Source organism: Neodothiora populina, assembly GCF_041146345.1.
Source record: "Neodothiora populina strain CPC 39397 chromosome Unknown canker_contig_6, whole genome shotgun sequence".
Lineage (NCBI taxonomy): Eukaryota > Fungi > Ascomycota > Dothideomycetes > Dothideales > Dothioraceae > Neodothiora > Neodothiora populina.
This window is the reverse complement of record NW_027191414.1, coordinates 737,618-764,349: the sequence shown is the minus strand read 5'-3', so window position 1 is coordinate 764,349 and position 26,732 is coordinate 737,618. Positions and strand designations below refer to the sequence as shown.

The window sequence follows — 26,732 nt, the reverse complement described above, 5'->3', positions numbered from 1 at the left end:
GGAGCGAGATGCACGAGATGGCTGATCCGGGGAACAAGTTCGGGCGGGACATGTGCACAAACTAAGACCATCGGAGTCCTATTGCGAGGACACGCCGAGCCCCCTATTCGAATGCGTTACAGGCAAGAAAAGGACTAGGGGAGACGCGGATGGCAGAGATCCATGATGTTGAGATGCAGCTTAAAAAAAAGCACGGAGGCATGATGTTGGGGCATTGCATGTGCATAGCCCATGGAGGAGATTTGACGTCGTATTGAAAGTCAAAAGTGTGAAGTTGAGATAAAGACGATGCAGATCTCGAAATGCTCGCATCTTGGCTTGCGGTGATCTGAATCATGGAAAGCAGAGTCCGGGCACGCGTCATTGCCGCCGAGAGCCCGCACTGGGCACTTTGGTAGCAGGTCGGGTTGCGCTACGTCGCTCCAGGCTCTCAGGCGGAACTGGCCCGACGTAAGGTAACTTACGGGTAGGTACCTTACCTACCTTGTACTTGTACAAGACAAAGTGTGGCACAGAAGTGTGGCCGGGCGGTAGCACTGTGTGAGATACCTTAGGTACCTTATCATATTGCACCATGATGGAAGAGGTACCTCGGTACCTGGACAGCGCTATTGCACCACAGCGCTACAACGCTCCCAGGCTCGTGCCTGACCTTAGTCACACTCTCGCTGACTGATGACTGACCACTGCACTCCCTTTCCCTGTCCTTCCATTTCCCTGCGACAAGACAAGAGTCCAACACAACTTTCACTTTGCCACTCCGCTGCATATCCGTCAAAAACTCGACATTGTGTCTGCAAACCATCGACAACACCTCTTCGACTCTCTCACTTACCACAACTCCGTCGCTTCCCTAAGCCGTCGGCAATCAGCGCAGTTTCGCCGTCTCTTATCGCCCCTGTTATCGCCACACGTCAGCAGACCACTCCAGAACAGCCAGCCAACGCAGCCAGCCAATCTCCAACCTCCCACATCAGCGACAACACCAAGTCTTCAATATGCGTTCCAACAGTATCTCGTCCATCTCGTCGATCTCCTCATCTCGGTCGTCCGTCGAGCCCGAAGCGACGATGCAGATATTCATCAAGAACATTGCCGGTGACAGTGAGTATTACCCCGAGGCCAACAGCCGCATTTCAGGGCGACGCTCTAATCATCTGGAACAGCTTTCACGATGCAAATTCCCGAGTCGACGTCGATTGCAACGTTGTCGTCGCTACTTGCGATCCGCACCAACCTACCCGCTCAAGAACTGCGACTGGTGCACGCCGGCAAGCATCTCAGCTCCCCCACAAGCACGCTGGCGGATTACTCGATCAACCGCGAAGACACCCTCCATCTCGCCCTACCGCTAAAAGGAGGAGCGCCCAAGAAGATAAGATGTCAGTTCAAGGAGTGCAAAGACGCCGCGCAGCGAATCGTCGGCGACTGCAGCTTTTGCGGTGGCCACTACTGTGGCAAGCACCGCATGCTCGAGAGCCACGCTTGCAGCAAGCTGGAAGACTGCAAGATGGAGGAGAAAGAGAGGAACCGAGAGCGCCTCGAGAGGGAGAGGACAGTGGCCATCAAGGGAATCTAGACGTTTTCTAGAGGTTGCAGATTAGTTAGCATAGGCGCATGGGTTTTTTCCTTTCTTCACAAGGCACTTCACAAGGCACTTCACAAGGCACTTCACAAGGCACGGCAAGGGCTATGGGGCACACACGGTTTGCGGGCGAACATTGACGAGCCTGGCGCACATTGATGTATTCACTGGCGCTTGTTTTGTATCTATTTCTCACCAGAGCCGGTCATAGACGCTGGCATAATACTTTCACTACTACATCTACATCTTCACCGGCCCTTTGGCTCCGTTGACGAAGATACTGGCCGCGTATAGCGACGGACCCCTTTGATGCCAAGGCACAGCACGGTACTGTATGCAGGGCTCGAACGGGTCAATCAGAAGAGCGCTTTGGGAACGTGTGGACGGCGGCTACCACATCACGAAGGCCGAGATTGGCTGGGCGAGTTGTATCTTGTTGCATCTATCCGGTCCTTTCCTGCAGATGGCGAGTGAAACCACAGCCGCGCAGTGTGCAGCGTAATGCAAGGTACGTACCCGTTGTCAGCGTCTCTTCTGACCGGCCTCAAACAACGACAACACCCTGTGGCCAGCGCATTGACTGTCTCCGGACGGGACGGACAGACGGTTGAACATGACAGCCACTATGGCGGCTTTGCAGATGTGATAACAACACTCTTACACTACCTAACCCTATAGTCCGGCGCCGGAGAGATTGAAAAGACCACTGCTTTCTCTTTTCACAGACGCCAATGATGCTACCGTAGACTCTTGTGATATTCTACCTAGGTACCTTGCAATACAGCGGTCGCCGTCGACGTCATTCTCTTGGCATAGCCCCCTCCGATCGATAAGGGCTTTGGGACCACCACTTCTGGCAAATAAGGGAAAAGGGTATACAGTAGTCAATAGTAGTGGCGCGTCTGTTCTCCCACTGACCGATCCAGCAAATAGACCACTGCACGCTACACGCCTACATTCCCGAGCGAGAACCACGACCCCTGCCTGCCCGATATATATCTTCCTGACCGCCGCCGTCGTCGTCGCCGCCGCCCCTCATCGCCGCTAAACAATATGCCTTCCTCTTCAGCCGGAAATCCAGCAGCGGCAGCGGTAGCGCCTGGCTCGGAGCAGACGTCGCGGTCGAGCACACCAGCTGCGTCTATTGCCTCTACCGCTGGGCCAGAGGAGAGCGACTCTTCGAAACTGAGGACTTTCATTGGCATCTTGAAGAAGTATGTTGGGGTCATCAGGCCCTGTGGCGATCCGCCCGCCCGAGCACTGGGTGTTTTTTTGGTCACAAGGCAACAGGCAACAGGCAACTGACAACCGACACACAGGTTTGTTGGTGTAGCAGACATCGCTGCTGTTCGATTTTCACTTCCCGCACAGTTGATGGAACCAATTCCCAACCTTGGTATGTTTTGCTCTATAAAACCCCGCACCCACCTATACGCGTAGCGCCTGCCGTGCACCAAAACAATAACTGAACATGATATCCTGCAGAATACTGGCATTATCTGGACAGACCCGAGACATTCGCAAGGTTAGACACTCTGCTCAACAGCAAGAGAACGGGGTTCTGACACACACACCCACAGTATCGGCGATTCCGAAGATCCTCTGGAGCGCATGCTGGCTTGTCTGCGCTTCTGGTTCACAAAAGACTTGGTATGCCATGCCATGCCATGCCGTCTGCCATCCATAGCAAGACACGAGTCACTGACCGCCGTTTAGAAATACGTCAAGGGCAAGCCATGCAAGCCTTACAACTCGACTCTGGGAGAGTTCTTCAGGGTACTATGACACCCAAGCATATGCTACTGACCACCAACTCGGCTGACGAATATGCCAGTGTCAATGGGAGATTGAAGACCCGAGTGGCACCGCAAAACCTTCCGCCGAATCCGCCGGAGAACACAAGCTCAAAGTCTCATACATCACCGAGCAGACCTCACATCACCCCCCGGTCTCCGCCTACTATGCCGAGTGCCCTGAGAAGGGAATCTCTGCTCGTGGCTTCGATCAGATCAGCGCCAAATTCACCGGAACCTCGATTCGTGTCGTTCCCGGTGTGCACAACGAGGGCATCTACGTGACGCTGCAAAAGCGTGATAATGAGACCTACCACCTCACACATCCTGCTGCATACCTCGGTGGTTTCCTCAGAGGTGAATTTTTCCATCAGCGTGAGACGCACTCCAGTCGCCAAGTACTAATATTGTCTGCAGGCTCGCTGAACGTCACCGTAGCTGATACCTGTTACATCGCATGCAAGAAGACCGGGTTGAGAGTCATCCTCCACTACCTAGAAGAGGGTTGGCTCGGCAAGACACAGAACAAAGTCGAGGGCGTCATCTACAGGTGTGATGTCGAAAAGGACAAGACTGCCCGGATCAAGGACGTCTCAGACAAGGATGTGGTGGGCCGCATCGAGGGCGCATGGACGGATAAGATTTATTTCTCCAAGGGCAGCGCAGCCTTCTCGAAGAGCACCGTGAGTACCGTTGGGGTGACTGTTATCAGCGGACAATGCTGACTCTTTCTTAGGACAAGACGCTCCTCATGGACCTGAACCCGCTGTTCCCCGTGCAGAAGATCGTGCCGCCGCTCGACGAACAACTCGAGAACGAGTCACGCAAGTACTGGGCGAACGTGACGGACGCGATCATGAGCAAGCAGTACTCCAAGGCCACAGCCGAGAAGCAGACGATTGAGGAACGCCAGCGGAAAAAGGCAGCTGACCGAAAGGCACGGAATGTGGACTGGACGCCGCGCTTCTTCACCGGCGCCACCACTCCCGTGGGTATACCTGAACTGACCGAGGAGGGCAGACTCGCCATTGAGAAGCTCAACCAAGGCGATTTTCACTTGACACCTGCCGCTGTGACGGGAGCATGATGACCAGACAAGACATGTCTAGACAACGGGTGGCAAATCTCCGTACATAGATGATGATTATTTTTCCTTCGCTTGGACTTTTGCCTCGGGTTTCTTGTTGTTGTTGTTGTTGTATATGCTGCTAGCTAGCCAAGGTAGCTGCTGCTGGTTATTGTTCATCCATCCTTTGGCGCAGGCGCATTATTATTGGGGTACTGTTTGATTGACTTGACTGATCGATTATTCAAAGGCCCGCAACCTATTCACAGAGCCTGCTTCTCTTTTTTTTATTTTTTTGCTCTTTTCGACTAATCTCATCTATATTCGATCTGCATACACAAACCATACGCGACAACGACGTTCATGTGGATGTCGAGAATGAGACTCGGTCATCACCACGTCCTTTTGAGTTTGGGGTTTGGTTCTGGTTCGCTCTTTTGCTCGGCTAATATAAGATTTCAGTCAATTACCGCTTAGATACAGCCTCACCTCGTCAGAAGAGTAGTTGTTACAGACAACAATGTGAGGGGAAATGATTGCATTGCCATTTAGATGTGTAAGGTATAAGTAAGGAAGATAGATGTCCTCCGATACGAACGCTGAAAGGCTCAAGTGCCAGCCTGCCTATTTCGCAAGTCTGTCTAAAGGCCAGGCTTCAGTATAACCAGCCTCCTCGGTACTGGACCACTTGTCTAACTACTTAGGGCTAGCCCGCGTCAGTCAATCGATTGCTGGACTCGATATAAGTGCTAGATTGTGCAATTACATAAAGCACGACACGAGGAGCTAAGCCACTTCGCTGTAACATGAAAATATAGGTGTGCGACTCGACAGCAGTGCTTGTCTGTCCCAAACGTGATATAGTTCGATCGTGATAGCAGAAAGTAGCAAAACGAGCAAGAGCAAAACCAACTCTACAGAGGGCAAAGACTATGTTCCTGGAGGCGGACCCAACTGGTTGCTATACAATCCACTGGTCTCAACCTCCTTGCACCACAACTTCCATGGCCTCGCAGCCTGCGCCTTGTTTGCCTCCCACGCGTCCACGCATTCCCTATCACTCAAATAAGTGATATCCTTCATGTCGATCGGAAACACATCATCCACAGATTTGACGGCCAACTTGCGCACATTGAAGGTATTTTGGATTAGTAGCGCATTAGTCTGCACGCGGGCGTTCGAGCACAGGTAGATAGACCGATAGACTGATTCTTGGATACTTGTGCCGACGCAAGTGAAGCCGTGTCCGCGCATGAGCACAGTCGGGTTTGGAGGAAATGGAGGCGGTGGGCTGTCGGACGAGCTGAAGTAGCTTTTTATCATGTTTATCGGTTTAGCGAATGCTGATGTAGGACTGAAGGCGTTGGCTAGACCGACTCCTAGGTGCGAGTTGGTTACGAGGAGGTTGTGTGTTGTGTCGCTTGGCTTGTAGTGGTTGTTTATGTCGAAGACTGGTACGCAGGCACCTTTTCGGCCGTCAGTCTTGAACGAGGACGTTGATATGAGATCAGGAAGTGGGAAGAAACAATGTCTATATCAGACTACCACAACGGCCTGGTGGTTGCTTTATGTTGATGGCCATGTTTTTCGCACGGCGCGAAGCTCAACGACGTGAACCCTCCAGACCAGGCGAAGGGTATAATTAGGCCAAAGCAAGAACAAGACCAAGGGCTGAAAAAGTAATGGATCGACGAGATCACGAGAGAAAACACATTAAGGCTGCCTCACTTACCTATAACACCTGCCATGTGATACACAGGACGGATTGGCTGCGAGGAGATGGAAAACGGTATCACATCCTCAGCATGCGCATGCACGACCTGTTTGCACAAGCACAAAAGTGTCTCAGTCCAAGTGAACAATCATTGCAACAACAATCATTGCGAAAGTAGCGATCTTGCTTCGACGGACGGAAAATCTCCCATGTCCTTTTCTGCTTCACAAAAGCTTACCGAATTCACTTCCGGCCACTTCTTATAGATCTCACTATGGATGAACCGCTCAGCGTATCCTCTAGGCGCATCCTCTCGCACAGCTCCAGCGTCTTCGACCCGGTACTCGACAAGATCTTGCAAGCCAGAGACCAGTGCGGGCGCGAGATTGCCAGAGAGGAAGAACGTTGATGGGTTGGCGGGGTTCCGCACGCTGATATGGCCAAAGGCATCGACGACTTTGTGGTAGTGCAGGATATGGTTCGCTGCAATGAGCGTGGAGAAGACGCTTTCCTGGGACGTTCCTGCCATTGTTTTGAGTTTGCGTGGATGTTCGACTTATTTGCTTGTCGTTCTTGGACTTGTTCTTGTGAACGAGAGCTATGTGAGATGTTTATGCGAGGCGGGGTGGTTTGTACAGTATCCAGAAGTGACGTATGCTCGATTCTATGCATGATCTCTACCTTAGGTAGAAGGTACCTTTGCTACATCTACCATATCATCTACCGTTGATCTTGCCGCGAGGATACCTTTTGATTTCAAAGAAATAATCTTGTCAATCCATCGTGTATTGAGCTGAAGGCATCTCAAGTGCAGCTGGATTATATTTCCAGAGACAGTTAGTCACTCGACACAAACTGGTGTTTTCTCGGGCATCGTTTCACACTGGTGAGGTACCTTACTCAGACGTCGTCGGATCGGTTCTCGTCGGCTCGCCGGATATGATTATCAATCGCCAATGCCGGTGCGTCAGGCTATCGCACCGCGCACCTCCACAGTGCTCCCACAGTACATGCCACCAGCAAGCATGACGGCGATGGGCAAGACCTCATTGAAATAAGTCTGAGATGCAACGGTCGAAGGACCAATGTATATAGGGGCTACAAGAACGAGAAAAGGAGACAGAATATTCACAAGCAGAAGTGTACTACGAATTGAAGTCAGCCATCAAGGTCGTTTCAGCAAAGAGCACTTAGACTTCCGGTCGCTTATATTTGCGCGTTGACGGCTTTTTAATAGAGCGGTCCTGACGTCGTGGAGGGGCACAACCAGTCGGTGCTTGGTATTGGTGATGTTGCTCCTCACCTTATGTAATCCGTGAGGAGGCTGATTCCCCAATCAGACCATACAGCAGAGTAGCTAGAGCAGCTTGACTACGAATATAAAGATAGCAGAGATCGCTCCCACTTATTCCCCTCGATCGATTGTCATTCCATACATTCATATCATAACCTCCACACACAAGTCTCTGATTCCTGCTCAACCCCCATCCATTATCTGTGAACGGAGATCTTTCAATATGCCTATCGCCGAGCTAGCCACCATTCCCCTCAAGGGTATGCAATATCCAAAGCTATAGCTACAAATTTTTCATACTCACAACTTTGTCTCCAGCGGGAACCAACATTGTCGACCAGAGCAGCCAAACAGGTATTATAACTTTTTATCTCCTCACTAAACATCGATTCACTCTCTAAAACGAGTTTGTTTTCTAGGTGGCGCTTTCAAGTCGGCAGTCATAGATGTAGTCTCAAAGCAAGAGGGCTTCCAGACCCTGTTCTACGGTCGAGAGGTCGAGAGCCCAGATGTTGCTCAACTGATCGTTAGTAAGTAAATGACAATATCTCATGATCAATCTTCTTTTCAATCGCACGGACACCCTTGAGTGGTTGATCAATCCCCGCATCTCCGGGTATACATATATGCACAACATATAAGAAAAAAAGCAAACAAAGCAGAGACTCCAGCATCGTGGCAAAGACTAACAAAAGGACAGACTGGGAGAGCCTCGAAGCGCACCAGAAATTCATGAAAGTGCCCGCCTACCAGCCAATGGTAGAAAAGCTGACGGCCCTCATGGACGGCGGTCTGTCCATGACCCACTTCGACTTCCCCTCGTCGGCCGCCCAGGCCATCCCCCTGTCCGCCCCTGTGACGGAGATGGCGACGTTCTATGTCAACTTCGAGGACAAGGCTTCGTACCAGAGCATTATCGAGAAGTTTTCCTCGTCCATCTCCGAGTTCAAGCCTGTGGGTTTCTTGGGTGTTGCTAGTGGTTGGAGTCTGGAGGATGTCGAGCACGAAGGCCTCGGCGCGGGTAAGCAGGGCAAGGCGATTTTGCTCATTCTGGGATGGCAGAGCGTGGATGCGCACAAGGCTTACAACGAGACGGATCACTTCAAGGATGCTATCAAGCAGTTGGGCACGGCCAAGGGCTTCACATTGCACCACACCTCGTTCAAGGGCATGTAGATCATACTGGCAAGTCAGGATACAGCCGCTTTTTGTCTGTTCACAAAGATTCCCATACGTTTTGATATTACATTATGTAAGAAATTTAGACAGGCGTGCCATGTCATCTGGAGATGTGTTTTGACGCTATCATGGTGTAGCTGGTATGTGGGTTGAAGCTCGCCATCTCGAAATCAGCCAAGAGGTCTGCGCCACCCAGGACTGAATGAGACATGCCTTCGTTGGGAAAATGCTTCTCCCATTCGTTCTGTATCAGTGTTAGCATAGCGAAATCTTGGCTCAACGTTTCATGGTCACTTACCCAGTCGATGTCAGCGACAGGCTGTATAGCCACGTCGCTAGGCATGTCTTGTGTGTAGTTATTGCCTCCACGGCTTCCCGAGTGATCCGAGTTCGGGCTGTTGTAATTAGGTACATGACTCGGCGTAGAGAACATCTGCATGTTGGGGAATGTGAGGTTGGATGCCTCCGAATTGGTCCTCGAGACGGCAGGAGACAGACCGCTGCCGCGAGGTGTCTGGCCGTCGATATTCGTGGACGCCTTGACCTTTCTGAAGTTCTGATAGACTCCAAGACGATCTCGCAGCTCCATGAGAACACCTTCGGCCTTTTCCTTCGGATTGAGTTCGGGAATAAGCTCGAAGACATAGTCTGCACAAGCCCAAATGCGGGACGCTTCTTTCATATCAGGTCTGTTGTACACCTCCAACAGTAGCAAAAGACAAGCATGGTAAGGCAACATCGCAGGCCGATACCAAGCCCAGGCCTTCAGCTCGGGATGAGTGTCTAAAGCGATACCCGATTCGGTACAGGCCAGTGCCGTCTCTACCAGCATCTGCTTAAGACGCTCCGGCATTGGGTTTGTTGTACCTTGCGCATATCGTTGCAGTATGATCACGAATGATCTATTGCTGAGGCCTCGATAGATTTGCCGTGTCAACAGGTGCATCGGGGTATTTTCTCGGACCAAAGCCATGTACTTCACACCGACCTTGCTGCGAAAATCTTGTATTTTGCCTAGAGTGGATGTCAATGTTGTCTTTTTCCGATCCATCCTCTGCATGTCATCCCACAATTGCCGGATAAGGTCATATATTTCGACCTTCATCCTTGGCAAAGTCATATCGGTCCACACTGGAGAGTCTTCTGTCGGCGGTGAGGATGCCAGAAAATCGTCTTCATTGACGTTCAGTGGAAGCTTCGTGTCAAATTCATCGCGACGAATCTGCGGGCGAGGGCCTGTGGACTCCGCGGTGCGGATGTCTAGAAAGCACAGCTGGTGCCAGACCAATCTGCGAACATGCGTATCGAGCGCAGATAACCCGTAGAGGGAGCCATCTCTATGCAGACCATTGCACTGTGCCAGTCGTATAGCTAATCCAACAAGAGCTGATTGAGCCCGAGATACTTCGTTATGGCAAAGTGGTATCATATACATGACAAAGGCCTGCAGAGTATCAAGCTTGGTGGTTTGCAGAAAGTGAGCCCGGGCCAGAGATGCTTCCGTGGCGACTCGAAGTTGCTCTACAAGCATGGTCTTCGGCATACCTGTCATCTGCATCGCTGTCACATCCGTACTGCTGACGGCGGCAGAAAACATGGCGGCGAAAATGAGCGCTTGTAATGGAGCAGGCGGCGTGCTTCCTTGATTGAAGCAATCCCAAAATACATTGTACTGCTTCTCGAACGTGGGCCTATGAACAGTCCTGGCTATAGGATGCACCGCGAGCATATATTGTGCCACCAGCTGATCGGAACAATTACGGAAGGGAAGGAAGAGCTCTGCGGGTGAGTTCGCCATCTCTGGGAAAAAGAAGCTCGACGATGGTGCAATGAAGTCTGGGCCTGGAGCCAGATATGTTTCAGGAAGCATAGGATCAGGTTGCCATACCCCAGATTGAGAAGTGTATCCTCCGTATTGCTGACGGAAGACAGGGGTCCTTTTCGCCTGACTTTGTCCCCTATCCTGTTGTTTTAGGTGTGCATGAAGCTGATAGGATCGTCAGATGTGTTTAGAGCTGCCGTTTTCAAGACAGTACATACCTCTTCGGCCATTTTTGGCCTGACCAGTCCGCCTATGCGTTCGGTGATTCTCAACTTGCCCATGGCCACGCCAAGATCCATGAGCTCGTCGTCAGCATCTTCTTCATACAGCTGGTCGAAGACTGCGAGCGGAGTGGGCTCAAGATCCTTCTCGTCGTCTGGTCCGTGGGGCGTGTCCTCGCCATCGTCCCCGTCGTCGGATACCTGTCCTGAGCTTTCAGCGCCGTGAGGTGCACGCGCGCGAGCTGCTCGTCGGATCACATCTCGACCGAGAGACTCCTCAAGATTGCTTAGTTTGTCTTTGAGCTCGGCCAATTCCTGCTGGGCAACAGTGTCCAAGGCGGGGGCAATGTACAAGCAGGAACGCGAGAACTTTCTGCAATTGCTGCAAGGGCTTAATTTGTCACAGCGAACTTTCCTCTGCCGACATGGTAGACAACTCGCGATGACTCTGTTTCTGCGGCGGATCTGCCTTGGCTTGTCTCTTCCCTCGACACCTGTATCAGTGGTGTCTGTTACGGCCGTAGGATCTTGCAATGGCTTGCTAGCGCCTTCGGCCATGATAGCGATGCACAGTGTACAATAAGCACCTCCCCGAGATGTTCAGGATTTTGTGTGCAAAGTACCTCTGGACCTCAGTCCGTGTGGCAACCTATGTTTAATAGAAAGACTTAGCACCGATGGTTCGAGGCGTTCAAGCTTGGAAATGGTGGGGATAAGCTTCGCAGACCGGTTACGGACTTCCCCTGCAGATCTTGTCTGTCAGATTCGTATTGATTGTCATTCACCCTCGATCGTATATAGATTCAAATATGGGTGTGAACAGCAGGATGTTGATGTTATCTCGAACTTGACACGTGAGCGAAATTGAAGCTACAAGGAGGTCCGAATAGGTATGAAGAGGGACCGCCGAAGCATGCTAGTGACAAAGCCAATCATATCGCCTAGGTGGATGACAAAAGCACGTGCAGCGTTAGTATCAGCAATACGGATTTGACATTGCGGCGCGCACGCTCGAGACTCTCTTGCTGTACTCGACTCGAGGGTGCATTTAATTAGTGTTAAGTGTGTATAGAAAAGTCCATAGCATTTGACCGTTACTACCCAACAAACTTTACTATTGCACGGGACCTCTATATTAGAGGTTTCGGTATTGGCGGCGTCTCGAGCCGCCAATGAAGCTGTGGAGGCACGAGCTCCTCTAATCATTACTGCAGTCATCCGCCTAGAATTTTCTGTGTTCAAAGGTGTAATCAAATCAATCAGAGACCCAATCCAATGATAATCACCTGCGACTAGAGTAGTCGGCTTCCTGTACCCTTGACTAGCCTGAGAGGAGGGGGTTTCCCACCGTCGACTCAATCTTGAATTGTATAAACACGGCGCATTACAAGCACGCTCATCTGGGCTCATGCTGCACATCTTTACTACCCTAGATGAATGACATGTTTCATATGCGGACAAACTTACCCGCGCGTGGGAACCATCTAGTGAATCATCTAAAACTTGATTGGTATGTCATCAGTGTAATGTTACAAACAGGAATCGGACCTCATTGACATACTCCGACAAAGTGGCTCTGGGGTGAAATGACTCGAGCTATGCTCTTCCATATCGTAGGGTGTCGTGTTTGCGATACTACTTCAGGAGTCAAGTGAAGTGACCTTCGCAGACCATTCGTCATATTTTATTTCACTGCCATCCTCTCGTCGATAACGTAGCTGTCAACTCGACGTTCTCTGACAGCGCATGTTGCTCCGGCCGCCATGATACCGCATATTCGTATGCGTGTGCAAGACTCGAGATTTAGTCCATGACCGGAGAAGGCATATAAGCTACCACCTCGCATGAAACGAAGTGCTATACAGCAATGTACGTATAAACGGTTCGGCGCCCCCAATTTGACACGGTCCGATAAGCCTGGAGCTTGGGTTCGACCTCAATTGTTTGTTCATCCTAGGCCGCGTCCTGCCAAGACCAACTGCCCAGGCATGGTGACTGTGAATGCAGCTTTGCGGATGTTCTCTGAGGTTACATTGATCAACAGGTCTTCTCGGTTGCAAGGAGTTGGCAGGAAGGGTTCACTTTCTAGCTACCTATCATCTTGCTTCTCGTGCCGCACTGTACTGGTAGCATTCTTTGTGTGGATGAGACAGGGTCAGAAAGGCACAGTACCAGATCACTATCTCCACAAGACAGCAGCTGCATGCATAAAGCCGGAGCAGGAAGCACAAAACACAAGCACAACCAGCGGACAGCCGTGCACGGTTAGCGCCAAGAAGCGGACCTTAAACTCGCCGACGAACTGCTTCAAGCACATGCTGCTACTTCTGTACGATTCGGCGGGTAGCTTTTGCTAAGTACCTAGAATATATTTCAACCTGCCTCGGGAATTGACATTTTTGCCCATCTCTCATCCACCAGACAACCTAGTGGTCATCCCGAATCTATTCCCTTGCATCCAGATACCACATCTCAAAATGCTGTCACTACGATCATTTGCCCGTGGGGTTCCCAAGAATGTCTCTCGCCTCGCCCTCCGCACTGTTGTGCAGAGACCAGCACAACTCCAGGCTGTCGCATGGAGACCCATCTTAGCCAACAGAGCCGCCGCACCTTTCTCCACTTCGCTCTCCAGATTCCAGGACAACGAATCGGCCAACCAGGAGCTTGCAGCCAAGCTCAACTCCGAGATTGCCCTGGAGAAAGAGAATCAGGACGAAGACTTCCGCGAGAGCATCAAGGAGTACCTCGACAACAGCGACTACCAGATCGAAGATGTTGAAGGACAGGAGGACGTTCACCTGACCCGCACCTTCGGTGACGAGAAGTATGCGCCATTGCTTACCGAGTCTTGCCCGCAGATATGCTGACAAGGGCAAACAGGATCAAGATTACCTTTTCCATTGCCGACTTCAACACCTTTGATCAAGAGGCCGACGAGTCCGAGGACCCAGCTCTTTACGACGAAGATGATGGCTCCGACATGCCTACCGAGACACAGTCTGGAGGTGCCAACACCAAGGGAGCCGTCAACCAAGGCCGCACCGCCGGTGGCAACATGCGCGTCGCACCCGAGGACAGCATCTCTGCCGCTGACCGACCGGAGCTCATGGACGAGGAGGACGAGCCTCAGCAGAGCTTCCCCGTCCGTGTTCAGGTCACCGTGACCCGCGAGAACAAGGGCGCACTTGCGATCGAGTGCTTGGCTCAAGACGGAGAGATCACCATCGACAATGTCTACCACTTCCCCACGGCCGAACTTGCCGAGGCCAAGACTGCTGAGCAGGACTACACTCGTCGCTCGCTCTACACTGGACCTCCTTTCGGACAGCTCGACGAAGACCTCCAAGTGCTCCTCGAGCGCTTCCTCGATGAGAGAGGCATCAATACCAGCATGGCTCTCTTCATTCCCGACTACATGGACATGAAGGAGCAGAAGGAGTACATCAGGTGGCTCGGCAGTAAGTCTTGTCATGTTTGACGTTTTGAGTCTAAATTTGCTAATGAAATGTGAAACAGACATGAAGACCTTTGTCGATTAAGCTGATGAGTGATTGCAAACGGCATGACGAGTTTCACTTGGGTGTGGACATATTGTACAACAGTAAAAAAACTGGCGTTTACGGAGCGGATGGAAACGCTACAAGTGTTTCATGTTTATATATACTCTCGGACTTGCTGCTCTCTACGAATGCGGTGCTCTCCTACTTTGATAGCTCGTGTTTGAAAACAGCATGGCAGGGCTGAACGACAGACCTCGGGTGATTTCAAACGATGTAGAAAGTGAGGGAGCCAAGGTTTCTTCACCTTGATGCACGATGCCCAGATTTAAGATTGACACTACTACGTCACAGGGTCCTGCATACCTTACTTGAGGTGAGGGAGGTACCCACTACCTTAGTGTTACACACACAGACACACACAACGGATGGTAATGATGCCTCACCTTACGCAGTTTGCAGAGTGCCATGTTCTGTGCGCAGGCCCCGAAAATGCAAGTACTGTCCACGGGTCTTTCATCCCACCTTAGCACTTTAGTGTGAAATGACGAGATTGAAACACTTGGAAGCGTGCGAAGGAATTGCAGACGGTTGTCGATCATGGGGTAGTGGGAAGTCGATTGCTGTAGCAATTGGTCAAATGCTCGACTTCCTTCTCTTAGTCGCTTGTTGTTGCTAGTTGCTAGTCGCTAGTTGCCAGTTGCCAGTTGCCAGTTGCCAGAAGCTCTCCCAAACCAACTTCTGCTACCCGATACCTCCTGTGTATCTGTGTGTGTGTGGGTGTCTGTAGTTTCTGCCCCTCACGTCATTTCATAAAGTGGAATCTTCTCTGGCATCTTTTTCTTCCAGCACAGTTGCCAAAGTGCAATCATTGCACATCGTGATCCGAGTCTTCTTCTCTTCGTCATCTGTACACAGCATCTGCTTTGGTAGATTCTCTGTCTTGTCTCTGGCTGCTGTACAACAACCCCCACCACTCCTTCCCACTTTATCCTCTCTCACGCTCTATACCGTGACAAAGGGCTGTTCGGCTTCTCTCCTCTCTATTGTGTTGTGTCAACACTCCTGTCACATCATGACGACCAATCCACCCACGCTGATCAACCTCCCTCCTCACGATGCCTCCGTGACACCTTCTGATGTACCTGGCACTCCAAACTCAGCCACGACATCCATGTCTGAGCTCTCCACGTGGGTCATGAGAATACGTCTCCGATCAGGGCAAAATGTGCACGTCTCGCTAACTACGAACTCACATATAGTGTCGCCATCAAGGACGGCCACAGGGGCCACCTTCCACACACCTCGCACCCTTCCTTCCCGGCATCTAACAATCTCGATGCCGAACGCGCCGACCGCATTTCCCGTCTCGCTGGCCTCGAACGTGTAGCGACGACGCGCAGCCCCTCGACATTGGGAAATCTCACTCCGGGAGCCGCAGCCCCGCCGCCAGGCACAAGCGGGTACTTTGACGCCCAAGGCAACCCCACGCTCGCCCGAGAGCGCAGCACTGTGGGATCCGCATCCGCGACTGGCAGCGTGGGCGGCCGCACGACATGGGCCAGCGGCAGCGTGAGCGATGTGTACGACCGCGACCACGACAGGATGAGCGAGAGCCAGGACATGGACGGCGAGATGGAGGTCGACAACACCAGCAGTATTGCCGCCGACGACCGCGCCTCCGACACGAACAGCCTGGTGGGCTTCGGAGAGGGCGCCAGGACCCCGGCCAGACATAGTGGTTATGGCAGTCCCGGCATGGGCAAGGCCACGCCCACCGCGCCTCCACCGCCTTTCCCATCCGCTTATGCCAGAGACTCCAGCCTGACCCCTGTGAGCGCCCAGACGGCGTCGGAGCGGAGAAGCGCCAGATACCTCGACGGCATGACATACGACCCTCAAGTCGTCGACACTGTCGATCGCACCCCGGAACCTCGTTATCCCATGGGAGGAGGCACATCTTCAGCCGGAGGCCTCGAGACGGCCCAGCGCATCGTGCAAGAGAGACTAGGCGCGGGCGAGGAGCACGCCCAAAGAGCCATGGAGAGCCCGGACATGGGCAAGTCTCAAGGTCGCGAACTCGGCAAATTCTACTTTGAGAACCGCTAGAGACCTTTTTGTTTTTGTCTTTCTAGCCTGCGAGGCCGTTCACCGGAGCTATTTCTTTGCTTTACAAAACAGTATCATAGCTCGTCTTTGTTTCTTACGCACTAACGGCCGGTATCTTTCGGTTCGACTATCCGCTACCCCTGCTGGTCTCCGCTTGTAGCCTTGTCCCCGACAAAGGAAGAAGAAAAGGGAAAAGGGAAAAGGAAAAGAGAAGGCAGAGTCATCATCATATGACCTTTCCACTGGAAACACGTTGTCTAAGACGTGCAAAGATGGATGGTCAACAGGCTAGATAGCTCGGGCAAGACGGACTAAAGTGCAATGGTTTGACGGGTGAATGAACAAATGGGCAGAACCGAGAAAGGCAGAAAATGAGAGAAAGAGGAAAGGTGGTCTATACTGGATGTACTATTTCCTGCCCCCGACTCGGCTTGACCACGAAAGAAGCAGGAATTTCCTCTTTTCTTTGCTGTCTCTTATTGTTTGTTTTCTTGCCCCCTTTTTCTTTCCGGCTCTTCGGTTCCTGCGCTCTTGTACCCGCAGTGGCTATGGGCTATGGCTACCGCAACAAGGCATGTAGTAGCAGGGTCGACCGCAATGCGATGATGAACAATATGAAATTATTATCAGACTGTAAACCAAAGACCGCAGAAGGAAGGAAGAGCCCTGAGAGACGAAGGATCCATTGTTCTGCTTCTTTCGTAATAGCTACATGGAGACAAGTCATGCCCTTTACTGGTGAGCTCGATATATGCTCAATGTATGCTTGTGAGATAGATGGTCATACAACAAAGTCTACTTGGTCTGTTCTGCTACGGTATCACAATCCCTCATCTCCATGACACCGCAATTACTCCTTACTGCACCTGCTGCTGCTGCTGTTGCTGCTGTTGAGCACGATAAACGCCAATAATGCAAAACAAAAACGACACCCGACGGGGGACAAGATACTAAAAAGAAAACAATGATATCTCTCCGTTGGTTTATCCTGAAAATGCGAACCTGCCGAGATTCAAACTGAAGCCCGTATGCTTGAACGTCGCCAACATCTCCTCATTATCCTCTTCGCCTTCGCTATCCGGCACAATCATGTCTTCGCTGCCTTTGGGACCCGTCGTTGTAGCCGTTGTCGTCGTTTCGTGAGGATGAATTTCGGACGTTTTTGTTGTGGTAATACATCTAGACTCGGCTTCTGTCCAGTCTGCTTCGGCGAAGCTGTCGAAAGCCGTTGGGAGTGCTTCCACGGAGTGTGTGTCCTCCTGCGTTTGTTCTGCGCTCAGGATTGGTGACGAGCATGGCACAAGTGCTTCGGGGGCTTTGTTGGACGACTCGTTGCCGGACTCGGGCTTGGCTGGGTTAGTCGAGTCCTCCTTGGTCTTTGCCGATGAGTATGTGAATTGACGAAGCAGACCAACGTTGGCCTTGAGACTTGGAGTGAAGATCGACTCCGCTTCATCCTCGTTGGATTGTTCGAGAGGTGACGTCCCCGTCTTTGACCCGTCATCCTTTTCCTTGATATCAGTCTCAGAAGTGTCATTAAAGACAGCAAGCTTCTTGTCCTTCCTAGGTCTGGGACTCGTGCTTTGGTCCGCCAATTGCGACATTGCCTCTTCCACCGAATCGTCAGACCATAGATTGAATTCGGATTTTTTAGCTTTACCACCACTCTCTGCTCGCTTGATAGACGGAGTTGATCGCGAAGGAAAGAATTTGCTTGTACTGATTTCACGCAGACTCGCCCCAAGAGTGGGCGTAGAGACGTGGCCATCAGAACAGAGGCGTTGTCTTTTCGGTGGCGATTGTACAGTCGGCGGAAAGGTATCTGTCACGGCCCGTCTAGTCCGTTGGGGGGCACTGGACGCAGCGAAAGGACTGTTGCTTGCCATGAGTGGTCTTCTAGTGACAGCTGGCTCTGCTGACCATGATGCTGGGCTCCGGTGAAGGAGCTGTCGCTGGCTTGGCGAAGGTGTGAAGCTGTTCGGATCGAGCTCTGCAAGTGGGGTTCGCTTGAAGAATGACTCGATGGATTTGTTCTTCTTCAGGTCCGGTGTTTCGGAGGGAGGCGGCGCTGGGAAGAATGGGCGTGAGGCGGGTCGAGCAGGCGTCGCGACAACAATCGGTTGCTTCGTGTGCGGGTGCAGGTCACCCTTTGCCACACCTGTCGCAAGATGTGGTTCAACAAATCTACCGATGCACGGAAAGTCTTCTAGCTTGACGTCTGGAGATGGAGGACTGAGATTGACGAGGCCCTGAGCACGAGGGCAGTAAACCCACTGATAGAGAAAAGTAGCTTCTGCACGGTAAAATGCTTCAAGATAGTGCGGAGGTACCTTCATCTTTCCGTCGAACTGCACAGCCTTGACGATTCTCTCGACCGTCTTGTGCTTCCTGATAAGGCGATAAGCTGTCTTGAGACCCATCTTGTCGATGCTAGCAAGGTAGTCGCAGCCGCTGAGAATGGACATGACCCTGAACTCCGAGTCAGACCATCCGACGAGGCTGATGTCGCGACATGCAGTAAAGTCGGATCGATCGATCATGATACAGGCACCGTACTGATCGAGCTTGGTGAGCAGACACTGGGCACCAAAGACGAGCAGATCCGAGTCCTCGGAGAGGATGGCTTGTATGACTCCCTGTTTCTCCAGGTAGACCATCTGAGAGTCGGCTTCGTAAGGGGCGACGACATATTGCACGTTTGCCCTCTTCAATTCGTCGATCAATTGGCGAGCCATCTCTGGAGTGACGTCGATACTCTTTTGCAATTCGAGCTGAGCCTGGGAGGTCTTGCCGAGGCCGAGGAATTCCAAGCCATTCTTCCTGCTCTCTCTCCTCCTGGCGGCGCGGTCCTTCTCAGTGCCTGATTTGCTGGGTAAGTAGTCACCATCGAAGACCAGATATGGCTTGACTCCAAAATGTATGAGCATGCGCACACGATTCATGACAAAGTTGAGCCATCTGTATAGTGTCAGTCGAGCTTGTGTGGTAGTGTACAGGTAAGAGATACTTGGTCGTGGGTTTGCCCTGGGCCAGTTCAATAGCGCAGGCAATGGTACCGCGGTGCAACCAACCGTATGCATCGACTCCAATGGTTTGTCCCGAGAACTTGTCGAGAGTCGTAGGCTTCTGGATAGACTTTAGCAGTGGGAGCAGACCTGTTCATGTAAGAAATTGTGTCTCGATCTGTGTGCAGTAGGAAGGAGATGCCGACCTGAGACACCCATTGTGTTCTGCTTCAGCGCCATACAAGGACCAATGAATCGCCCCACCAATGGCCAATTGGGGTGGATTTTGTTTGGCAGATGTTATTGCATCGTCGTCTGATTCATAGCATGGTGGATTGTTGCTATAGTATTGACCTGCTATTGACTCTGACCAACAGCAAAGGGGATTCCTCAAAAGTCAAGTCCGACGAAGGGGGAGGCGAATAAGTCCAGATTCAGAAGGCACAAGGGAACGCTCCTACCTTGACTTGAAGACACAGTGGGCCGCGACCTGACGCGTTTGGACTGTTCCAAGGCAACTCTTGCCGCCTGACGCTCAGCATTGACGAATCAGAGACTGTACTAAGGTTATACCGAGGCACTGTACCGTAGTACTGTCACGAGAGATCAACGGGCCGAGCCTTGCAAGGAAGCTCCTCTCGGACATACAAAATGATTATCTCCATCGGGCATTTTCGAGGGTCGAGCGCGTCTGGGATTTTTTTCTCTCATGCTGAGCTAGTGGCCTTGGTACAGTGTCGTATCTGTTGTGTTTATTCTTTGTTCTTTTCCTTCTCTGAGACTGTCTTCCTGCCATCTCCATATTGGACATTCATTCTTCAGACAGACCGAAAAGACTCTCGCAATGCCGTCCAAGTTCCACAAGGTGCAGAAGCGGGTGAACAAGAAAAAGGGCAACACGACGGCGCTGCACGAGAACAGCAGAGATGCTCTCCGTCTGCGAAGTGCCGTTGCCAGAGACGACCGGGTCGCTCGTCTGGGAGCTCTGAGAGAGAAGCACAATGAGCCCCACAGTGAGTGGCGCATGAGTCTCTTTACTGGCCATCACTGACCTGATCACCCCCTTCTCCAGTGCTCCGAGTCCTTCATTTCCACGATGTTATTGCCGATGACCAAGAGCCCTTGTCTGATGAAAAGGTCCACGAGGCCATCAATTCTTACCTCGACCGCGACAACGAGACTCTCGATGATCTCAGGGCCGAACGTCGCCCTGGCAGGCCCCCAAACCCAAAGCAGACCCTCCTCGAGCAGCAGCGCGCTACCGAACAGAGGGAGTACGAGTACGGCTTCTGGATGCCCGATATGCAAGACGCCAACAACCTGGCCAAGCTGAAGGAGTGGAAGGGTGAATGGGTTGGTCTCGGTCAGATCAAGTTCGTGCGCGTCGAAAAGGCTGGTCGAGTGAGAGAAAGTGCCTTTCCTCCCAAGGGCGGTGCTTGAGATGCCGGAGAGATATCCTTTGCCTTTCATCCTCTCTGTCTATCGACCACTTGCCATTGAAATGCCGCGCTCTGTCTAGTCGAGAGACTGCCACCTCGTAATCAGCTACAAGCGAGAGGCCCCAGCTGCGCCAGGGTGGACAGTGGATTGTCGAGTCCAAGCCCCATTGATTACTTGCCGCCCTACCGCACACCGTTGTTCGGAAACACATGACTGCCTCGGCGTTGGCCCTTTGCACAGGAAGACTCGATATCGGCATGGCCCCTTTGCCCAATAGGTGCGTTTCCGCCATCTCTTGCAATCACCTCCTGCTTCCATGATGAGAATCTTTTATCAAACAGTTATCCCTGTCTGAAGACTATTGTTGAGACTTTATTCACACTCTGATCCTTTGCATCACCTCGAATACATTACCATCTTGAAATACCAGATGTAGAAGCTGACTGAGGAACTCACAGATTGTACACGCAATCGTGTCAATATGCGCTGATCAGCAACACAATGCTGTCTATGCCGTAAGTACCACTTTTCACCTAGCGTTCGAAATTGCATATTCCTTTCGTGTCTACCATGATGAGAAATTTTCATCAAACAGTTATCCCTGTCTGAAGACTATTGTTGAGAATTTATTCACACTCTGACCCACACATCCACACTAAAACTTCCCTGATCACATCGTCAACTGCTTAAACAATCATGAAAGCTGACCTGGAAATATAGACTACGCGCAAAGCTTCAGGGCAGACATGTCACGAACAGGAGACCATCTCCATCCAAATCGAGCAAGGACAAGCCCACCACAGTACGTTTTCGTCCTCCTTGTTATTCTAATCTTACCTACCCTATATCCCCTTTGAGCTTTCACAAGCTATATGATGAGAAATTTCCAATCAAACAGTTATCCCTGTCTGAAGACTACTGTTGAGACTTTATTCACACTCTGAACTCCCTTTTTTTGCATTCATGCATTACCTCGGTTTTGTTACCTGATACTTGCCTTACAAAACATCATGTGTGTGGAAAACTGACCGAGGAATCCATTATAGGATTGTATATATTCCAAGACTGATCTCCATGCTCTTATAATGGTGCAATTCGCATATATCACGTCGATGGTGAATGGCGATACCGAGTCGTTCTGATGGCTTTTGGCAGACCACCATGGTCTTGTTGGCTTTCACATCCCGAAACGTCAGTCTATGTGACATGGCAGGAGAGTGGGAAAATTGGCAGATCTCGAAGAAGCATCCCCCACTGTGATCTGCAATGATAAGACAATGTGAAGATCCGATTAGATCTCGACTGTTTTAACTGGATATATATATATAATTACACAACTATTCCCACCCCAGCTCGGATCTCTTCATCTATCCGGAACCCATCCACAACACATATACGCACATACACATGGTCGGTTTTGCTCTCCTTCGCCTCATGAAAGCAGGAAGAGCCCTTATCCCTCGTCAGCCCCTGTGACACGGCCCTTAATCAGTCAATTAACAACAGCGACTTGTCTTTCGTCTCAGCCTCAGTTCGCGCCTTCGTCCACAAGTCTACTGCTACAAAACACACAGCCCCCGCCCGCATCGGCGTCTTCTTCTTCTCTCCGCGCCGCGCCTCTGTTCTGTCTGTTACTGTTCAGAGCCTGTTTGATGCGTTGTGCGTGCTGGACTTTGGCCTTGACGCTTCGAGTCTGCTGCTGCTGCGCCTGCTGTGGTTGTTGTGTTGTTCCATCGTCGAGGTCGTTTTCTGGGGCGGAGAGTCTGTTGTTCGTGGGATGGTGGCTTTGGCCCTGTTGTAGGGTTTCGATGAGGGCTTGGTCGACGCCGTCTGTGGCGTCCAGCAGGCATGAGAGGTGGTAGACGTGGCCGCAGGAGAAGCCGACGAGGGTTTCTTTTTCTAGTGAGAAGGTCAGTATTGCGAGAATGGTGATTAGGTAGGAAAGCAAAAGGGTCCTTACCGTCTTCGTCGAAGGCGTCCTTGCACCCGACACAGTGGCCGGGCTTGAGCGCCTCCTTTCGCGTCTTCTCCTCTTCCAGCTCGTGAGGGTGCGATGACTCGGGGTCTCCTGCGTCCTCGACGTACATCTCTACTTGCCCACCCGCACCCCCACTGCCGGCTTCTTCCTCGGACCCGTCAAAGTCGTGCTCGATGTCGAATTTGATCGCTTTCTTCTGGCCGGCTCGCAGTGCGTCCATGCCTGCGGCCACTTCGCCCCGCAGCACTTTTGCAACGCCATCACTGATGGAGTACTGGATCTCGTACTCTCGTATCATCTTGCCGATGCCGTCCCTCAGACCTTCGATCTCGAGGCCGTCTGGGATGCGACGGACGAGCGTGATGGGGTTGATGGCTGTGCCCACCTCCTCCAGCAATGCTCTTATGAAAGCCGGCTTGTCCATGCTGTAATCTAGCAAATCGTCCCACAGATCCGGGTTCTCCTTGGTGAAGGAAATCGCCCGGCTCACGTCTCCCAGTTCGCCGATGATGAGGAACAGAGCACGCTTGGTCTGCCCGGTCTTGGACAGAACATAGACAAGCTCGGGGATATAGTGTTTCTGTTCACAGATAGTGGATGCTCGCTCGTAGGTGTAGGCAGTCGTGGACCGCAGAAACTCCATCAGAAGGGTCCTGTCGTATGCAGCGAAAAGGTCCACGGCGAGGTCACCGTACTCTTCGACTATCAGACGACCGACCTCGACCTGTTGATCTTGACGTCTGCGCTCCGCACGGGACAGCATGGGTTTCTGCGTCGCAATGCTGGCCCGGCCTTGCCAGAGGCTGCGAAAGTAAAAGTAAATAAAAGGTCGGTAGGACGAGTCTCGCCCCTCGAGTTGCGACACGACCGCTTCGGGAGACACAACGCCCTGATAGGCTTCGCCTACCAGCAGACGTACAACTTCGGAAGAAGACTCTTCAAGGTCCTCGATTGAAGATTCGCGTATTTGTTCGCGTGATACACGGAGCATCAGTAGTCCAGGGATGTCATCGGATATGGCATCGCCCAGGTGGTATTCACTGATAAGAGACATGGCAGCGTCTGCGTTTTGCAGTCTGATGTAGCAATGCAGTGCGTCTCGCGGCCGACCGTCGGCCAAGAGGAGTTTGGCAAGGGCATCTAGCAGAACGCGCCAATCTCGACCCTGTTCGCCTCCTTCCTCGCTCTCTTCGCTTACGCTGCCAGATTCGAGCTTGTTCTCAACAGCGGTCTTGACGCTACTGACGTCAAACAGGCCTGGGTTCCAGGAGTCGAGGAGTTCGCGGAAACGTGGCGGGTCGTGGGCAATATAATGACCCAATACTACCTCATAGACAAAAGACGGCAGAGCTGGTTTCATATTCGTACTCGGGATGTACGGCGTTATTTCGTCAAAGTGGTTCGACTGAGCAAACGCCAACACCCAGTGCTCCCAGCGCGAAGATTCACCAAGGACCTTTCCGGCAACTTTCCCGGCCTTTGCCCAGTCTTCTTTGGCAACCAATTGTTGGACCCACATGTCACCGATTCGTTGCTTCTCGCTTTGGACTGCCGAATCTTGCAACTTGTTCGATACGGTTGCCTGCGAAGAGGTATCGTCCCCAAAGAAGTCGGCAAGGCTACCCTTTGCGGCAACGGAAGGCGTGCTCGGAGACGATGGCAAAGACAGTCGATCGTCCGAGAGCGTCACGATGCTTGGATGCTCATCCACGAGCGCCCACGCTCGATCGTAGTGCTGGTGCTCCATCAACCAGCTAAGGTGGTCCGTCAGATCTCGCTTGATCGCCAGCACACAGTCATAAGGACTGAAGATCATGATTTTCAGTCCCATCGAGGACAAGAAGGGGTTGGCGTTGGCGACCTTGCGTGGGGTCGGGAGTCTCGCATTACTGAGTGATCCGGAAGGCGATTTGGTTGAGGATCTGTCAGTAGTCGGCAGGCTTAGTATGCTAGCGTTGGAGCTGAGCAAACGAGTCGCGTTGGCTGTGGCTTCCCATATACCCGCACCAACACTCTCGAAGGCGCCTTTTTGATTCGAAGGCACCTGTGGCGGTAAGGGAATATACATGGTCTCGAGCTGATAGTCCGCGGCTGACAGGGTTTCATATCGACTGATGGTCAAAGTATCGACGTCGATCTCTTCTCCAGACTCAGCGTTGATCAGTCTCAGCTCCGGCTGGAGACCCGCTTGGCGTTTATGTCTGCCTTGATATCCAGATGGAATGGGTTTGTCGTCGTCGTCCTTGGTGCGATACGAGAGGACAGCTAGTAAGGTAGGGGTATAGAGCGATAGACCAGACACAACGCAATCGTCGAATGTCAGCTTGTGAATGATATCGGCCTTTCCAGGCAGGCGAGTGGCGCCATTTTTGGGCAGGGCACCGACGCGCACGTGAATGAGCCAAGTGGTATCTCCCCAACCGACAACGAGCTTTTCCGGCCGCCGCTTCTTTTTTGGTGGTAGAGCTGGATTTAGATCGTCGACAGCACCTCCATTGGGTGCAACAGCCACATCGTCGTCGGCTTCGACATGTCTGTCATCTATCCATTGAATACGGGGCTTCCAGACGCTGGCCATGTCCTCCCAAACTGGGCGATTCGGGCGATCCACGTGGCCAATGCGTTTCCAAGCATGGTCGGCGTCTGCAGAGTCAAGGTTCAGATGCGAGCGCATGATCTTGATGCCGTGTTCGTTGACCCAGGCAACGAAGGTACCGGTCGTAGAGAATTTGATCGTGCTGATGGTGCCCTCTCCAGAGTGAAGCAGGGTATCTTTGCCCGAGGCCTGTCCAAAACCAAACCATCCCGCGGCCGCTGCAGTGGTGCTCGTGTTTGCATCAGCGCTGACTCCCGCTTTTCCTCCAACAGTGAGTATGAGCGAGCCAGCAAGACCGCCGGAGAGATATGTTCGATCTGTCTTGTACTCGGGAGAAAGTGCAACAGCGTTGACAGGGCGGGAGAAGTTGCGCAAGGTGACATCCTTGGGATCTATCAGTGAGGAAACACAGACATGGCCATCAATCGAGGAGGTCGCAATGTATATCTGGTTTGAAGAGGTGGGGGGAACGGCGGATTGCTTCGCACGAGACGAAGCCGATGCTGAAGTTGGTGAAGGCTTGATGGTTTGCGAGGATGGCGCTCTGGACAGCGGCCTGGCGCCTCCTACGGCGAATCTCCCATTGGTCTCCTGTCGGGTGATTTGCAATTGCGGTGGAGGCGGGATCGGTGAGACGGAGACGGCGGTGATGGAGGCGGAATGCGCGTGGTACATTCGTAACGACTGGACGGTGGGAAGAGAGAAGACATGCTGCATCTTGGGTCAGCAAAGGTGTCAATCCAAAAGAAAATGATGGAGCTCACAATGTTTCCGTTATGTGTACCTATGACCTAGTGAGAGAGAGAGAGAGAGGATCAGACATGGAGTGACAAGTATTCCGAGTGTAATCCTGCATACCATCTTGTCGCCCGCGAGCAAGGAGGCGCTTGTCGCATCACCATTCCGATAGACGGTGGCCAGGCTGCCCGTCAATTTTGTGTATTTCAGCTTTGGCTCCCCGTCCTCTTCATCGTCGTCGTCTTCTTCCTCTTCGTCTGCGTCTCCGTTCCCTGCCTGCTCTTCGGGGCCATGGTGAGTCTGTTGCTCTGCGTCATCGACACTCCCGCCATTGGATCCACTGGTCTTGTGATTGCCGTCGTGCTCGTCGGGAGTGAGTCTGTCGGCGAGCTGGGACTCATCCTCCTTCTCTTCGCCAGCAGCCATGCCGCAGGCATTGACGGTGACGTGCACTGCGCGATTAGGAGTGCGCCAATCGCGGACTCGAGAGGTGCAAGTGTAGCGGCATGCAGAAGCTCGATGTGTGCCGAAGATTGTTGTTGTTTATGTCCTGTTGCGGTGTACAAGAGAAAAGAGAGACCCGGGTTGCTGGGACCTGGTATGGAGGATGATAGTACAAGCACGAGTCCGGTGGTTATTGGTGTAGACAAGCTTGCGGACTAAGATGCTGTATAGAACTGAACTACCAAGTT

At 52.1% G+C, this 26,732-nt stretch overlaps 11 protein-coding genes across 13 annotated transcripts; 7 read left to right on the top strand and 4 right to left on the bottom strand.

Moving 5' to 3' along the window:
* Positions 1-998: 998 nt before the first annotated feature.
* AAFC00_005882 (uncharacterized protein) lies at positions 999-1,579 on the top strand (the record flags this gene model as incomplete). Its single annotated transcript, XM_069345738.1, has 2 exons — positions 999-1,104; positions 1,167-1,579. 2 exons carry the CDS (start codon positions 999-1,001, stop codon positions 1,577-1,579), a joined length of 519 nt encoding a protein of 172 aa, XP_069197938.1.
* Positions 1,580-2,638: 1,059 nt separating this feature from the next.
* On the top strand, positions 2,639-4,465 carry AAFC00_005881 (uncharacterized protein; the record flags this gene model as incomplete). Its single annotated transcript, XM_069345737.1, has 8 exons — positions 2,639-2,799; positions 2,905-2,981; positions 3,071-3,110; positions 3,166-3,235; positions 3,302-3,361; positions 3,420-3,735; positions 3,796-4,061; positions 4,115-4,465. 8 exons carry the CDS (start codon positions 2,639-2,641, stop codon positions 4,463-4,465), a joined length of 1,341 nt encoding a protein of 446 aa, XP_069197937.1.
* A 909-nt stretch (positions 4,466-5,374) lies between these two features.
* AAFC00_005880 (uncharacterized protein) lies at positions 5,375-6,687 on the bottom strand (the record flags this gene model as incomplete). Its single annotated transcript, XM_069345736.1, has 3 exons — positions 5,375-5,910; positions 6,177-6,264; positions 6,397-6,687. The coding sequence occupies 3 exons, from the start codon at positions 6,685-6,687 to the stop codon at positions 5,375-5,377; spliced, it is 915 nt and encodes a 304-aa protein (XP_069197936.1).
* A 988-nt stretch (positions 6,688-7,675) lies between these two features.
* AAFC00_005879 (uncharacterized protein) lies at positions 7,676-8,628 on the top strand (the record flags this gene model as incomplete). Its single annotated transcript, XM_069345734.1, has 4 exons — positions 7,676-7,712; positions 7,771-7,806; positions 7,872-7,982; positions 8,153-8,628. 4 exons carry the CDS (start codon positions 7,676-7,678, stop codon positions 8,626-8,628), a joined length of 660 nt encoding a protein of 219 aa, XP_069197935.1.
* Positions 8,629-8,731: 103 nt separating this feature from the next.
* Positions 8,732-11,232, bottom strand: AAFC00_005878 (uncharacterized protein; the record flags this gene model as incomplete). Its single annotated transcript, XM_069345733.1, has 3 exons — positions 8,732-8,875; positions 8,930-10,618; positions 10,672-11,232. The coding sequence occupies 3 exons, from the start codon at positions 11,230-11,232 to the stop codon at positions 8,732-8,734; spliced, it is 2,394 nt and encodes a 797-aa protein (XP_069197934.1).
* A 1,919-nt stretch (positions 11,233-13,151) lies between these two features.
* On the top strand, positions 13,152-14,216 carry AAFC00_005877 (uncharacterized protein; the record flags this gene model as incomplete). The annotated part of the gene is made up of 3 exons (XM_069345732.1): positions 13,152-13,501; positions 13,558-14,135; positions 14,194-14,216. 3 exons carry the CDS (start codon positions 13,152-13,154, stop codon positions 14,214-14,216), a joined length of 951 nt encoding a protein of 316 aa, XP_069197933.1.
* Positions 14,217-15,249: 1,033 nt separating this feature from the next.
* AAFC00_005876 (uncharacterized protein) lies at positions 15,250-16,283 on the top strand (the record flags this gene model as incomplete). Its single annotated transcript, XM_069345731.1, has 2 exons — positions 15,250-15,365; positions 15,437-16,283. The coding sequence occupies 2 exons, from the start codon at positions 15,250-15,252 to the stop codon at positions 16,281-16,283; spliced, it is 963 nt and encodes a 320-aa protein (XP_069197932.1).
* A 983-nt stretch (positions 16,284-17,266) lies between these two features.
* Positions 17,267-19,507, bottom strand: AAFC00_005875 (uncharacterized protein; the record flags this gene model as incomplete). Its single annotated transcript, XM_069345730.1, has 3 exons — positions 17,267-19,241; positions 19,291-19,438; positions 19,495-19,507. The coding sequence occupies 3 exons, from the start codon at positions 19,505-19,507 to the stop codon at positions 17,267-17,269; spliced, it is 2,136 nt and encodes a 711-aa protein (XP_069197931.1).
* A 625-nt stretch (positions 19,508-20,132) lies between these two features.
* Positions 20,133-20,728, top strand: AAFC00_005874 (uncharacterized protein; the record flags this gene model as incomplete). Its single annotated transcript, XM_069345729.1, has 2 exons — positions 20,133-20,301; positions 20,361-20,728. The coding sequence occupies 2 exons, from the start codon at positions 20,133-20,135 to the stop codon at positions 20,726-20,728; spliced, it is 537 nt and encodes a 178-aa protein (XP_069197930.1).
* A 209-nt stretch (positions 20,729-20,937) lies between these two features.
* AAFC00_005873 (uncharacterized protein) lies at positions 20,938-21,870 on the top strand (the record flags this gene model as incomplete). 2 transcript variants are annotated; one of them, XM_069345728.1, is made up of 4 exons in its annotated part: positions 20,938-21,005; positions 21,187-21,243; positions 21,449-21,530; positions 21,775-21,870. In XM_069345728.1, the coding sequence occupies 4 exons, from the start codon at positions 20,938-20,940 to the stop codon at positions 21,868-21,870; spliced, it is 303 nt and encodes a 100-aa protein (XP_069197929.1). The 2 variants fall into 2 exon arrangements, with proteins under 2 accessions (XP_069197929.1, XP_069197928.1); XM_069347816.1 differs by having other exon boundaries at positions 20,986-21,005.
* A 386-nt stretch (positions 21,871-22,256) lies between these two features.
* Positions 22,257-26,466, bottom strand: AAFC00_005872 (uncharacterized protein; the record flags this gene model as incomplete). 2 transcript variants are annotated; one of them, XM_069345727.1, is made up of 4 exons in its annotated part: positions 22,257-22,627; positions 22,689-26,019; positions 26,067-26,093; positions 26,161-26,466. In XM_069345727.1, the coding sequence occupies 4 exons, from the start codon at positions 26,464-26,466 to the stop codon at positions 22,257-22,259; spliced, it is 4,035 nt and encodes a 1,344-aa protein (XP_069197927.1). The 2 variants fall into 2 exon arrangements, with proteins under 2 accessions (XP_069197927.1, XP_069197926.1); XM_069345726.1 differs by having other exon boundaries at positions 22,689-26,013.
* Between the last annotated feature and the right edge of the window lie 266 nt (positions 26,467-26,732).